The sequence below is a fragment of the Pristiophorus japonicus genome, chromosome 1 (assembly GCF_044704955.1).
Source record: "Pristiophorus japonicus isolate sPriJap1 chromosome 1, sPriJap1.hap1, whole genome shotgun sequence".
In the NCBI taxonomy this organism is placed as follows: Eukaryota; Metazoa; Chordata; class Chondrichthyes; family Pristiophoridae; genus Pristiophorus; species Pristiophorus japonicus.
Genome location: NC_091977.1, coordinates 446,283,280 through 446,297,662, shown reverse-complemented (window position 1 = coordinate 446,297,662; position 14,383 = coordinate 446,283,280). Strand labels below are relative to the sequence as shown.

Below are 14,383 nucleotides of genomic sequence, written 5' to 3'. Positions count from 1 at the left end.
TGGTGATGTCGCACTTTACCAGGGAGGCTTTGAGGGTGTACTTATAACGTTTCCGCTGTCCCCCTTTGGCTCGTTTACCATGAAGGAGCGCCGCATAAAGCATTTGCTTAGGGAGTCTCGTATCTGGCATGCGTACTATGTGGCCCACCCAGTGAAGCTGATCAAGTGTGGGCAGTGCTTCAATACTGGGGATGTTAGCCTGGTCGAGGACACGGATGTTGGTGCGCCTGTCCTCCCAGGAGATTTGCAGGATCTTGCGGAGACATCGTTGGTGATATATCTCCAGCGACTTGAGGTGCCTTCTGTACATCGTCCATGCCTCAGACCCATACAGGAGGGCGGGTATTACTACAGCCCTGTAGACCACGAGTTTGGTGGTAGATTTGAGGACCTGGTCTTCAAACACTCTTTTCCGCAGGCGGCCGAAGGCTGTGCGGGCGCACTGGAGGCGATGCTGAATCTCTGCATCAATGTCTGCCTTTGTTGATAAGAGGCTCCCGAAATAAGGGAAAGGGTCCACGTTGTCCAGGGCCAAGCCGTGAATCTTGATGCTTTGAGGGCAGTGCTGTTCAGCGATGACAGGCTGGTGAAGGACCTTTGTCTTACGGGTGTTAAGCCTAAGGCCCATGCTTTCATATGCCTCAGTGAATACATTGACTATATCCTGGAGTTCAGCCTCTGAATGTGTGTAGACGGAGGCATCATTCGCATACTGCAGCTCAATGACAGAGGTTGGGGTGATCTTGGACCTGGCCTGGAGGCGGCGTAGGTTAACCAGCTTCCCAATGGTTCTGTAGTTTAATTCCACTCCAGCGGGGAGCTTGTTGATTGTGAGGTGGAGCATGGCAGCGAGGAAGATTGAGAAGAGGGTTGGAGCGATAACGCAGCCCTGTTTGATCCTGTCCGGACATGGATTGGGTCTGTAATGGATCCGTTGGTAAGGATCACGGCCTGCATGTCATCGTGAAGCAGGCAAGGGATGTTGACAAACTTTTGGGGGCATCCGAAACGGAGGAGGACGCTCCATAGATCCTCACAGTTGACAGTGTCAAAGGCCTTTGTAAGATCGAAAAAGGCCATGTATAAGGGCTGGCGCTGCTCCCTGCATTTTTCCTGCAACTGGCACGTTGCAAAGATCATGTCTGTTGTGCCCCGAGGGGACGAAATCCGCATTGTGATTCCGGGAGGAGCTCCTCGGCCACAGGGAGAAGACAATTGAGGAGAACTCGAGTGACAACTTTCCCAGTGGCTGAAAGCAGGGAGATTCCCCTGTAGTTGCCGCAGTTGGACTTGTCCCCCTTTTTAAAAATGGTCACAATCACTGCATCTCTGAGATCTCCCGGTATGCTCTCCTCCCTCCAGATGAGAGAGAGGAGGTCATGTATCCGCGCCAACAGCGCCTCTCCGCCATATTTTAGCGCCTCAGCAGGGATTCCATCCGCACCTGTAGCCTTGTTATTCTTAAGCTGTTTTATGGCTTTGCCAACCTCGTGCAATGTTGGAGTTTCAGAGTTGGTGGCGGGTGGCATGCTGCGGGATGGAATCGAGAACACTCGAGTCAAAGCCAGAGTATTGATTGAGGAGATCTTCAAAGTGTTCCTTCCATCGGGCCCTGACAGCTTTGGTGTCCTTGATGAGTATTTCCCCGTTCTTGGTCAGGATTGGGGTGGGGCCTTGGGAGTTTGGACCGTAGGTGGCCTTGACTGCAGTGAATCCTCGCATATCGTGGCTGTCGGCCAGCTGTTGTATCTCCTGTGCTTTCTCCATCCACCACCTGTTCTTTAGGTCCCGAGTTTTTTGCTGTACCTGAGCCTTGAGCCGTCTGTAATGTTGCTTTGCAGCTCCCGAGTTGAGCTGTTGCTTGAGGCTCAGAAATGCTTTGCGCTTGCAATCTACTAGTTCTTTGATCTCCTGATCATTTTCATCAAACCAGTCCTGATATTTTCTGGCTGAGTGACCAAGTGTCTGTTCACAGGCACTGGTTATAGAGGTCTGGAGGGCAGACCAAGCGCTATGAGGATTCAGCATCTTAGGGTCATCGAGGCACGCCAGATTGGCTGTGAGGCGCTGGCTGTATAGGGCTCTCTAAGCTGGGTCTCTAAGTGCCCCGGCATTAACTTTTTTGCAGAACTGCTTCTGCTGTCCCCTCTGCTTTGGGGCAATATTAATGTTGATGATGGATCGGATTAGGGCGGTGGTCCATCCAGCAGTCATCAGCTCCTGTCATAGCGTGGGTTGATAAGGTACCCCATAATAGACTGATGAACAAGGTCAGAGAATGCAGTCAGGGGACAAGTAGCAGAATGGATAGCTAGCTGGTTTCAAGACAGAAAGCAGAGAGTAGGGGTAAAGGGTAGCTATTCACAGTGGCAGAAGGTAGGTAGTGATGTTCCATAAGGATCAGTGCTGGGACCACTGTTGTTCACAATTCATATTAACAATTTAGACTTTGGAATCAAAAACACAATTTAGAAATTTTCAGATGACACCAAATTAGGTGGGGGGGAGGTGTGGGGGTAGTCAATACTGAGGAGGACTGCAACAAATTACAGAAGGACATTAATGAACTTGCAGAATGGGCATATAATTGGCAAATTAAGTTCAACACAGATAAAAGTGAGGTATTACATTTTGGTAGGAAGAATAAGGAGTTCACTTATTACTTGGAGGGTGCGAGTCGAGGTGGGGTAGAGGAACAAAGGGATCTCAAAAGTACAAATTCACAAAGCACTAAAAGTTGCGACACAGGTTAGCAAGGCTGTAAAAAAAGCAAACCAAGCACTAGCATTTATTTCTAGAGGTATAGAATTGAAAAGTAGGGCAGTTATGCTAAACCTGTATTGAACCTTGGTTAGATCACACTTAGGTGTACTGCGTACAGTTGCAGTCGTCATTTTATAAAAAGGATATAAAGGCACTGGAGAGGGTGCTGAGAAGATTTACAAGGATGATACCAGAAATGTAGCTGTATACATATTAGGAATGGATGAACAGGCCGAGTCTCTATTCTCTTGAATAAAGGCTTGAGGGTGACCTAATGAGGCCTTTAAAATTATGAAAGGTTTTGATAAGAGTGGGTACAAAGAAAATGTTTCCACTTGTGGGGAAGAGCATAACTAGAAGCCATCAATATAAGAGAGACATCAAGAAATCCAATAGGGAATTCAGAAGAAACTTTGTTACCCAAAGAGTGGTAAGAATGTGGAACTCGTTACCATAGGGAGTGGTTGAAGCAAATAGTATAAGTGCATTTAAGGGGAGGCGAGACAAGCATATGAGGGAGAAGGGAATCAAGGGTTTTGCTGATAGATTTAGATGAGAAAAGATGGGAGGAGGCTCAAGTGGAGCATAAACACCGGCATGGACTGGTTGGGCCGAATGGCCTGTTTCTGTGCCGTATATCCTATGCAATGATTCTATCGCACCTTAGTTTGAAATCATCTGCAAATTTGACCAAATTTTCATGGGAGTTCCGGAACCCAAATCACTGATGTAACTTGGTAGTGCTGCTAACCTTAATCTCTGCAGCACCCCACTCAGTAATTCGCCCTATCTCTACATAGCTCAACTAACAAGTATCCATTAGCTGGTTTCTTATCGATTCCTAAGATTTACAGTGAAACCCATAGTTCTGAACATAACATGCAGATTTTTGTGAGCCCAATGTTGTTGGTAAATTAATTTTGAGATTGTTGGTTGGGGTTGGAGTTCATGGTGTTGCCCAGTTTTGCTTACTCGGAACTTGCAGATCCACTGTGTTTTGCCAGCATCTGCTGTTTTGACTAGCTGTCTGAAGGCACTGCCAATGGGAAGTCAGGACAATGCAAATTGCCCTTAATATGCATAACTGATGTTGTCCATATCCTAACATGCACCAAGTCGTGTTGATCGCTGACCTACATTGGCTCCCGGTTAAGGAATGTCGCGATTTTAAAATTCTCATCCTCGTGTTCAAATCCTTCCATGGCTCGCCCCTCCCTATCTCTAATCTTCTCCAGCCCTACAACCCTCCGAGATCTCTGTGCTCCTCAAATATCGACCTCTTGTACATCTAATATTTTAATCACTTGACCATTGGTGGCTGAAGCCTTCAGTTGCCTTGGCTTGCAGTTCTGTAATTCCTGCCCTAAACCTCTCCGCTTGTCCCTCTTCTCCTTTAAGACATTCCTTAAAACCTCTCCCTTTGACCAAGCTTTTGATCACGTGTCCTAATATCTCCTTATGTGCATCAGTGTCAAAATTTATTTGATAACACTCCTGTGAAGCAAGCGTTTTGGGATGTTTTACTACATTAAAGGTGCTATATAAATGCAAGTTATTGTAGATATAGGTACAGGGATCTGCAGCTTCTGGAGCTTCATCCAGTGCTGGATGTGTACAGCTGCGGGTGAAATTGTGCATCATAGAATGGAAATCTCAAATAAGGAGTGGACAACATACAGAGAAAACTTAATAGATTATTGATTTCTGATCTGCTTTATTTGTTGTTTCTTTTCTTTCTCAATTTTTTCCTCTTTTGGATTGGATGGCCCCTCCCATGTCTTTGTATCCAATTTCCACATTTTCAACCTTTTTATCTTTCTATCACCTCACTGACCATCTTTTATATTTAATAGTTTTCTATTAAGAGTTTAAACATCATTCAACCCATCTGTTGATTAATTTTTCTGTTCTTCCAAAAATGTCACATATCTTTCAGTCTTCAGTTCTGATGAAGAGTATATACCCAAAATGTCATAACCTGTCTTCAGATGCTGAATGATGCTGTGTATTTCCAAATGTATGTTTTTATTTCAGTTTTCTAACATTTATTATTTTATTACATAGATATGAAATCTTTAAAAGGGTTGCAGCACAAATATCATCATACAAATATCATCTCAAGGGCATTTAGAGATGGGCAATAAATGCTGGCTTTGCCAGCGGCACTCACATCCCATGAACGAATTTAAAAAAAATACCTGTTCACTATAGAGCATGGTCTTGTCCTGTGAATAAGCAAACTGAATGGTATGCACTCCTATTCGCTCTGGAAGGATTTTATCCCTGAAATGAAAATGTAGGTTACACAATAAGAACTTGAACAATTTAGTGGCGGGACAAATATCAGAATCAGGTAGCATGGTGGTGAATATCCATGGAGCACATTATGGAATTCTGGAAATTAGATCAGTACCTGTCCATCAAGAAACAAATAAAAAGGCAGATCTTGCTTTTTTTAAAAAAAAAACTTATGAATTATCAAGTAAATCAACTAGTAATGATTTTTTCATAACAAGGATCAGGTGCTTCAGGTCAGCTGCCCTCCCCCCAGCCTGTCTAACGTACTAATTAACCCAGCTACTCCAGGATGCTCTTGCTTGTTTTGTAACTTAAATTAATGCAGAGGTTCTGGAGGGAAGTAGAGATGTGAAATATTATCAGATGAAATGTACAAAAATTAATATCTATAACAAAGTAAAATATGTAATTAAGTATATATTTTTAGGACAAGGTTATGATATAATCAGGGTTGGAGAGTTACATAGAAACATAGAAAATAGGTGTAGGAGTAGGCCATTCGGCCCTTTGAACCTGCACAGCCATTCAATAAGATCATGGCTGATCATTCCCTCAGTACCCCATTCCTGCTTTCTCTCCGTACCCCTTGATCCCTTTAGCCGTAAGGGCTATATCTAACTCCCTCTTGAATATATCCAATGAACTGGCAACAACTCTCTGCGGTAGGGAATTCCACAGGTTAACAACTCTCTGAGTGAAGAAGTTTCTCCTCATCTCAGTCCTAAATGGCTTACCCCTTATCCTTAGACAATGTCCCCTGGTTCTGGACTTCCCCAACATCAGGAACATTCTTCCTGCATCTAACCTGTCCAGTCCCATCAGAATTTTATATGTTTCTATGAGATCTCCTCTCATCCTTCTAAACTCCAGTGAATACAGGCCCAGTCGATCCAGTCTCTCCTCATATGTCAGTCCTGCCATCCCGGGAATCAGTCTGGTGAACCTTCGCTGCACTCCCTCAATAACAAGAATGTCCTTCCTCAGATTAGGAGACCAAAACTGAACACAATATTCCAGGTGTGGCCTCACCAAGACCCTGTACAACTGCAGTAAGACCTCCCTGCTGCTATACTAAAATCCCCTAGCTATGAAGGCCAATATACCATTTGCCTTCTTCACCGCCTGCTGTACCTGCATGCCAACTTTCAATAACCGATGTACCATGACACCCAGGTCTCGTTGCACCTACCCTTTTCCTAATCTGCCGCCATTCAGATAATAGTCTGTCTTTGTGTTTTTGCCACCAAAGTGGATAACCTCACATTTATCCACATTATACTGCATCTGCCATGCGTTTGCCCACTCACCTAACCTGTCCAAGTCACCCTGCAGCCTCTTAGCATCCTTCTCACAGCTCACACCGCCTCCCAACTTAGTGTCATCTGCACATTTGGAGATATTACACTCAATTCCCTCATCAAAATCATTAATGTATATTGTAAATAGCTGGGGTCCCAGCACTGAGCCTTGCGGCACCCCACTAGTCACTGCCTGCCATTCTGAAAAGGACCCGTTTATCCCGACTCTCTGCTTCCTGTCTGCCAACCAGTTCTCTATCCACGTCAGTACATTACCCCCAATACCATGTGCTTTAATTTTGCACACCAATCTCGTGTGGGACCTTGTCAAAAGCCTTTTGAAAGTCCAAATACACCATATCCACTCTACCAGTTACATCCTCAAAAAATTCCAGAAGATTTGTCAGGCAGGATTTCCCTTTCATAAATCCATGCTGACTTGGACTGATCCCGTCACTGCCTTCCAAATGTGCTCCTATTTCATCTTTAATAATTGATTCCAACATTTTCCCCACTACTGATGTTAGGCGAACCGGTCTATAATTACCGTTTTCTCTCTCCCTTCTTTCTTAAAAAATGGTGTTACATTAGCTACTCTCCAGTCCATAGGAACCGATCCAGAGCTGATAGACCGTTGGAAAATGATCACCAATACATCCACTATTTCTAGGGTTACTTCCTTAAGTACTCTGGGATGAGAACCATCAGGCCCCAGGGATTTATCAGCCTTCAATCCCATCAATTTCCCAAACACAATTTCCCACCTAATAAGGATTTCCTTCAGTTCCTCCTTCTCACTAGACCCTCTGTCCCCTAGTATTTCCGGAAGGTTATTCGTGTCTTCCTTTGTGAAGACAGAACCAAAGTATTTGTTTAACTGGTCCGCCATTTCTTTGTTCCCCATTATAAATTCACCTGAATCTGACTGCAACGGACCTACGTTTGTTCTCACTAATCTTTTTCTCTTCACATTTCTAAGAAGCTTTTGCAGTCAGTTTTTATTTTGCCAACAAGCTTCCTCTCATACTCTATTTCCCCCCCTCCAAATTAAACCCTTTGTCCTCCCCTGCTGTATTACAAATTTCTCCCAATCCTCAGGTTTTCTGCTTTTTCTGGCCAATTTATATGCCTCTTCCTTGGATTTAACACACGATCCTTAATTTCCCTTGTTAGCCACAGTTGAGCCAGTTGAACTCAAAGAGTCGAACACTAAAAGAGTCACATGAATCTCAGTAAAGGTACAAATTATTAACCCATAATATTTCAGCAATCTTTCCGTTCCTTTGATGTGTTAATTCAGCTGTGCTGTATAAATGACTCCATAACTCCATGTCTGAGGTTTTTGTAAGGAACAGCAAATCAAGATCTGTGGAGATGTTGACTGGATTGTCAGATAGGCTGCGGTGTGTTAGATGTATTGCAATTTTAATGCCATTTGTCAACACTAATTTACAGCAAAACATAACTGGATTTTAGAAATTCTCAGTCTTGCACCAGTTGGATTCTACATCAGGCACAGTACAACATTAAAAACTCAGGCAGTGTACCAAATGAATGCCCAAAGTATCTTGGGATTGTTTTACTATATTACAAACATTGCATAAGTGCAAGCTGTGGTATGCAACATAAAATTGAAATCGAGCCATAAATGAAGTGTGTGGTGAATACCTGAAATAAAAGCATCCCTCTTTGTCATTTTCCCGTCCTTTGTTGCAGTTTAGAATTGTGGGCTAAAGAAAAAGTGAAGAGATGGTTAAAATGTTTGGCGTAAAGACCAGATTTACAGGATTCACAACAATGTTTATTTCGTATACAGAATGAATTCAACCTCTAATGGTGGCAACCAAACAGAATTCTCCATTGAAGTATAAGAAAAAGAAAGGGATCCCGGCTTAACAGTTGAAAATTGTGATTCATAGTAACAGGATCTCCATATAATTTGTACAGAATCCATCCAATCGTAAGGAGTGGGGGGGGGGCGCACAAGCTCCCTAGTTGACTCATCCTCCAGCCTTGCAAAATAGCCATTACGATGTCAGCAGTCTATTTAAAGGAATACTACACAGATCTAACCTTAGTTCTGAAATTTGGACTCTAGCAATTACCCAACCTGTTTAAGTAAAATCACTTTGCTGGTTTCAAGGAAAATTGGAAATTTTGGGGTGCTCTGGACGGTTCTCTATTACTGGAGCCATGTAGAAATGTTGGGCATCTTTCCCTGACCTGCTGTGCTCTAAGGCAAGTGATAAACGATAAGGGAATAAGGGTTTATGGGGAGCAGGCAGGGAAATGGACCTGAGTCCATGATTGGATCAGCCATGATCTTATTAAATGGCGGAGCAGGCTCAAGGCGCCGTATGGCCTTCTCCTGCTCCTATTTCTTATGTTCTTATGATGGACCTTTTCTGAAAACATAATTGGTAAGCTGGCTCCTCTACCTCAGTCTTTTGCTCACAAAGTTGCTGGAAGTGAGAGCTGACAACATGGCATCTGGGACCTTGGTGAACAACGGGACCAACAGGGTATCTCCTTACACCAATGAGATTTAAGGATTGAGAAATAAACAGAGGAAGAACTGAGAAGGAGGATGAATTAGAGTGGGTGAATTCAATGTGAGCAAAAATGTAAAAAGTCAAAGAGAAAGGAGAAGGCAATAGAGCAGGGTAGCGATGGGGGAAATGATAACCAGACTGTGACAGGAAGGGGCAGAATGCATAAAAATAAGAGGGCATCAGAAAGTGGGGTCAAATCAGGGAAAAATGGTAAAAAGACAAAATTAAAAGCTCTTTATCTGAATACACACTGCATTCATAACAAGATAGATGAGTTGACAGCATAAATAGATATAAATGGTTATGATTTGATAGCCATTACAGAGATGTCGTTGCAAGGTGACCAAGGCTAGGAACTAAATATGCAGGGGTACTTTACAATTCGGAAGGATAGACAGAAGGGAAAAGGAGGTGGGGTAGTTTTGTTAATAAAGGATGAGATCAGTGCAGTAGTGCGAAATGATATTGGCTCAGAAGATCAAGATGATATTGGCTCAGAAGATCAAGATGTAGAATCAGTTTGGGCGGAGATAAGAAATAACGGGCCCAAGTTTCGGGCCGCGCCTAGAACGGTGCAGCCCCGACCTGGATGCCCATTTTTCGCGCCACAAAGTGCGCTGAAAAAAAACTTCCAGATTCTCCGGTTCCCTGCTGGTCCTCTTGAGCCGGGCGCGGTGCAGTACGAGCTGTAGGGGGCGGAGCCAGGTCCCTGCGCTGAAAACAGTGCCGGGACCTCTACACATGCGCGCTACAGTGGGCGCGCATGTGCAGTAGCTCCAGGCGCTCAAAACTGTGTGGGAGGGGCCTGAAGCACGCAGCCCCTAGCCCTGGCCGAATGGCCTCACTGGGGCTGCGTGCATAAGGCTCCTCCCACGCCCAGCTCCTGCTTCCTCCCGACCCGACTCGACTCCCACTCCGCCCCTTCCCCCCCCCCACCTCCCCGGACTGGACCCGCGCTCCCCCCCACCCGACCTGACCTCCCTCTCCCCCCTCCCCCCAACCCGAACCAACCCGACCTCCATCCTCCTCCCCCCCCGACCCATGAAGTGTTTAATGTTTGTAAACTTCCCTTTAAACCCCCCCCCCACAATTCCCTACGCCTGATTTGTAACCTACGCATGATTTTCTAAAGTATAGACAAGGTTTTTTCCAGCGTACAAAAATCTTCACTTACTCCATTCTAAGTTAGTTTGGAGTAAGTTTTCACTGCCGAAACTTTGAAAACAGGCGTAAGTGGCTGGACACGCCCCTTTTTGAAAAAAAAAATTCTGTTCCAAAGTGAAACTGTTCTAACTGACTAGAACTGGAGGAAACTAAATGCTGAGAATTTGAATTTCTAAGATACTCCGTTCTCCAAAAAATCAGGAGAAACCGGACGGTCTGCACCTGGGCAGGACCGGAACCAATGTCCTAGGGGGAGTGTTTGCTAGTGCTGTTGGGGAGGATTTAAACTGATATGGCAGGGGGATGGGAACCAATGCAGGGAGACAGAGGGAAACAAAAAGGAGGCAAAAGCAAAAGACAGAAAGGAGATGAGGAAAAGTGGAGGGCAGAGAAACCCAAGGCAAAGAACAAAAAGGGCCACTGTACAGCAAAATTCTAAAAGGACAAAGGGTGTTAAAAGAACAAGCCTGAAGGCTTTGTGTCTTAATGCAAGGAGTATCCGCAATAAAGTGGATGAATTAACTGTGCAAATAGATGTTAACAAATATGATGTGATTGGGATTACGGAGACGTGGCTCCAGGATGATCAGGGCTGGGAACTCAACATCCAGGGGTATTCAACATTCAGGAAAGATAGAATAAAAGGAAAAGGAGGTGGGGTTGCATTGCTGGTTAAGGAGCAAATTAAGGCAATAGTTCGGAAGGACATTAGCTTGGATGATGTGGAATCTATATGGGTAGAGCTGCAGAATACCAAAGGACAAAAAACGTTAGTGGGAGTTGTGTACAGACCTCCAAACAGTAGTAGTGATGTTGGGGAGGGCATCAAACATGAAATTAGGGGTGCGTGCAATAAAGGTGCAGCAGTTATAATGGGTGACTTTAATATGCACATAGATTGGGTTAACCAAACTGGAAGCAATACGGTAGAGGAGGATTTCCTGAAGTGCATAAGGGATGGTTTTTTAGACCAATATGTCGAGGAACCAACTAGGGGGGAGGCCATCTTAGACTGGGTGTTGTGTAATGAGAGAGGATTAATTAGCAATCTCGTTGTGCGAGGCCCCTTGGGGAAGAGTGACCATAATATGGTGGAATTCTGCATTAGGATGGAGAATGAAACAGTTAATTCAGAGACCATGGTCCAGAACTTAAAGAAGGGTAACTTTGAAGGTATGAGGCGTGAATTGGCTAGGATAGATTGGCGAATGATACTGAAGGGGTTGACTGTGGATGGGCAATGGCAGACATTTAGAGACCGCATGGATGAACTACAACAATTGTACATTCCTGTCTGTCGTAAAAATAAAAAAGGGAAGAAGCTTGCAGGGAACATTAAGACGGATTGCAAAAGTTTCTATAGATATGTAAAGAGAAAAAGGTTAGTAAAGACAAACGTAGGTCCCCTGCAGTCAGAATCAGGGGAAGTCATAACGGGGAACAAAGAAATGGCGGACCAATTGAACAAGTACTTTGGTTCGGTATTCACTGAGGAGGACACAAACAACCTTCCGGATATAAAAGGGGTCGGAGGGTCTAGTAAGGAGGAGGAACTGAGGGAAATCCTTATTAGTCGGGAAATTGTGTTGGGGAAATTGATGGGATTGAAGGCCGATAAATCCCCAGGGCCTGATGGACTGCATCCCAGAGTACTTAAGGAGGTGGCCTTGGAAATAGTGGATGCATTGACAGTCATTTTCCAACATTCCATTGACTCTGGATCAGTTCCTATGGAGTGGAGGGTAGCCAATGTAACCCCACTTTTTAAAAAAGGAGGGAGAGAGAGAAAACAGGGAATTACAGACCGGTCAGCCTGACATCGGTAGTGGGTAAAATGATGGAATCAATTATTAAGGATGTCATCGCAGTGCATTTGGAAAGAGGTAATATGATAGGTCCAAGTCAGCATGGATTTGTGAAAGGGAAATCATGCTTGACAAATCTTCTGGAATTCTTTGAGGATGTTTCCAGTAGAGTGGACAAGGGAGAACCAGTCGATGTGGTATATTTGGACTTTCAGAAGGCTTTCGACAAGGTCCCACACAAGAGATTAATGTGCAAAGTTAAAGCACATGGGATTGGGGGTAGTGTGCTGACATGGATTGAGAACTGGTTGTCAGACAGGAAGCAAAGAGTAGGAGTAAATGGGGACTTTTCAGAATGGCAGGCAGTGACTAGTGGGGTACCGCAAGGTTCTGTGCTGGGGCCCCAGCTGTTTACACTGTACATTAATGATTTAGACGAGGGGATTAAATGTAGTATCTCCAAATTTGCGGATGACACTAAGTTGGGTGGCAGTGTGAGCTGCAAGGAGGATTCTATGAGGCTGCAGAGCGACTTGGATAGGTTAGGTGAGTGGGCAAATGCATGGCAGGTGAAGTATAATGTGGATAAATGTGAGGTTATCCACTTTGGTGGTAAAAACAGAGAGACAGACTATTATCTGAATGGTGACAGATTAGGAAAAGGAGAGGTGCAACGAGACCTGGGTGTCATGGTACATCAGTCATTGAAGGTTGGCATGCAGGTACAGCAGGCGGTTAAGAAAGCAAATGGCATGTTGGCCTTCATAGCGAGGGGATTTGAGTACAGGGGCAGGGAGGTGTTGCTACAGTTGTACAGGGCCTTGGTGAGGCCACACCTGGAGTATTGTGTACAGTTTTGGTCTCCTAACCTGAGGACGGACATTCTTGCTATTGAGGGAGTGCAGCGAAGGTTCACCAGACTGATTCCTGGGATGGCGGGACTGACCTATCAAGAAAGACTGAATCAACTGGGCTTGTATTCACTGGAGTTCAGAAGAATGAGAGGGGACCTCATAGAAACGTTTAAAATTCTGACAGGGTTAGACAGGTTAGATGCAGAAAGAATGTTCCCAATGTTGGGGAAGTCCAGAACCAGGGGACACAGTCTAAGGATAAGGGGGAAGCCATTTAGGACTGAGATGAGGAGGAATTTCTTCACCCAGAGAGTGGTGAACCTGTGGAATTCTCTACCACAGAAAGTTGTTGAGGCCAATTCACTAAATATATTCAAAAAGGAGTTAGATGAAGTCCTTACTACTAGGGGAATCAAGGGGTATGGTGAGAAAGCAGGAATGGGGTACTGAAGTTGCATGTTCAGCCATGAACTCATTGAATGGCGGTGCAGGCTAGAAGGGCCGAATGGCCTACTCCTGCACCTATTTTCTATGTTTCTATGTTTCTCTAACCGAGGCCGAAACTTGGGCCCAATAAGAGGAAAAAGTCTATAGGCCCCTTAATAGTAACTACACTGTTGAACGGAGTATAAATCAAGAGATAATGGAGGCTTGCAAGAAAGGTACGGCAATAATCATGCGCGATTTAAATTTTCATATTGATTGGACGAATCAAATTGGCCACAGTAACCTTCAGGAAAAGTTCATAGGGTGCATCCTGTATGTTGCAGAACCAACCAGGGAGCAAGCTTTCCTGGATCTGGTACTGTGTAATGAGACAGCATTAATAAATGATCTCCTAGTAAAGGATCCTCTAGGAAAGAGTACTCAATAGTATGGTTGAATTTCAAATTCAGTTGGAGGATGAGAAAGTTGGATCTCAAACCAGTGTCCTGATCTTAAATAAAGATGATTACAAAGGGATGAAAGCAGAGTTGGCTAAAGTGGACTGGGAAAATAGATTATAGTGCAAGATGGTTGAGAAGCAGTGGCAAGACATTTAAGGAGATATTTCGTAACTTTCAACAAAAATATATTCCAGTGAGAAGGAAAGCTTTTAAGAGAAGCGAATACCATCCGTGGTTAACTAGAAGTAAAGGATGGTATCAAACTGAAAACAACGGCATAAAAAGTGGGCAAGATTAGTGGGAGGTCAGAGGATTGGGACATTTTTGAAAACCAGCAAAGGATGACGAAAAAAATAAAGAGAGGGAAGATAGTTTATGAAAGTAAACTAGCAAGAGATATAAAAACAGACAGTAAGTGCTTCTACAGGTATATAAAAAGGAAGAGTAGCTAAACTAAACATTGGTCCCTTAGAGGATGAGACTGGGGATTAATAATGGGGAACAGGGAAATGGCAGAGACTTTGAACAAATATTTTGTATCGGTCTGCACGGTAGAAGACATGAAAAACATCCCAAAAATGGGTAATCCAGGGGCTATAGGGAGGGAGGAACTTAAAAACAATCACTATCACTAAAGAAAAAGGACTCAGTAAAATAAAGGGACTAAAGGTGGACAAGTCCTCTGGACCAGATGGCTTGCAGCCCAGGGTCTTAAAAGAAATGGCTGCAGAGATAGTGGATGCATTGGTTGTAATCTACCAA

General features: G+C 44.2%; 1 protein-coding gene across 1 annotated transcript in view; it reads right to left on the bottom strand.

Moving 5' to 3' along the window:
* smchd1 (structural maintenance of chromosomes flexible hinge domain containing 1) overlaps window positions 1–14,383 on the bottom strand; it is a 302,280-nt gene that overhangs the window by 73,754 nt on the left and 214,143 nt on the right. The window contains exons 34-35 of the mRNA XM_070893027.1: window positions 8,028–8,089; window positions 4,962–5,046 (exon numbers count right to left, since the gene is read on the bottom strand). Of these exons, the coding sequence (XP_070749128.1) occupies window positions 4,962–5,046; window positions 8,028–8,089 (147 nt within the window). The remainder of the gene's footprint in view (window positions 1–4,961; window positions 5,047–8,027; window positions 8,090–14,383) is intronic.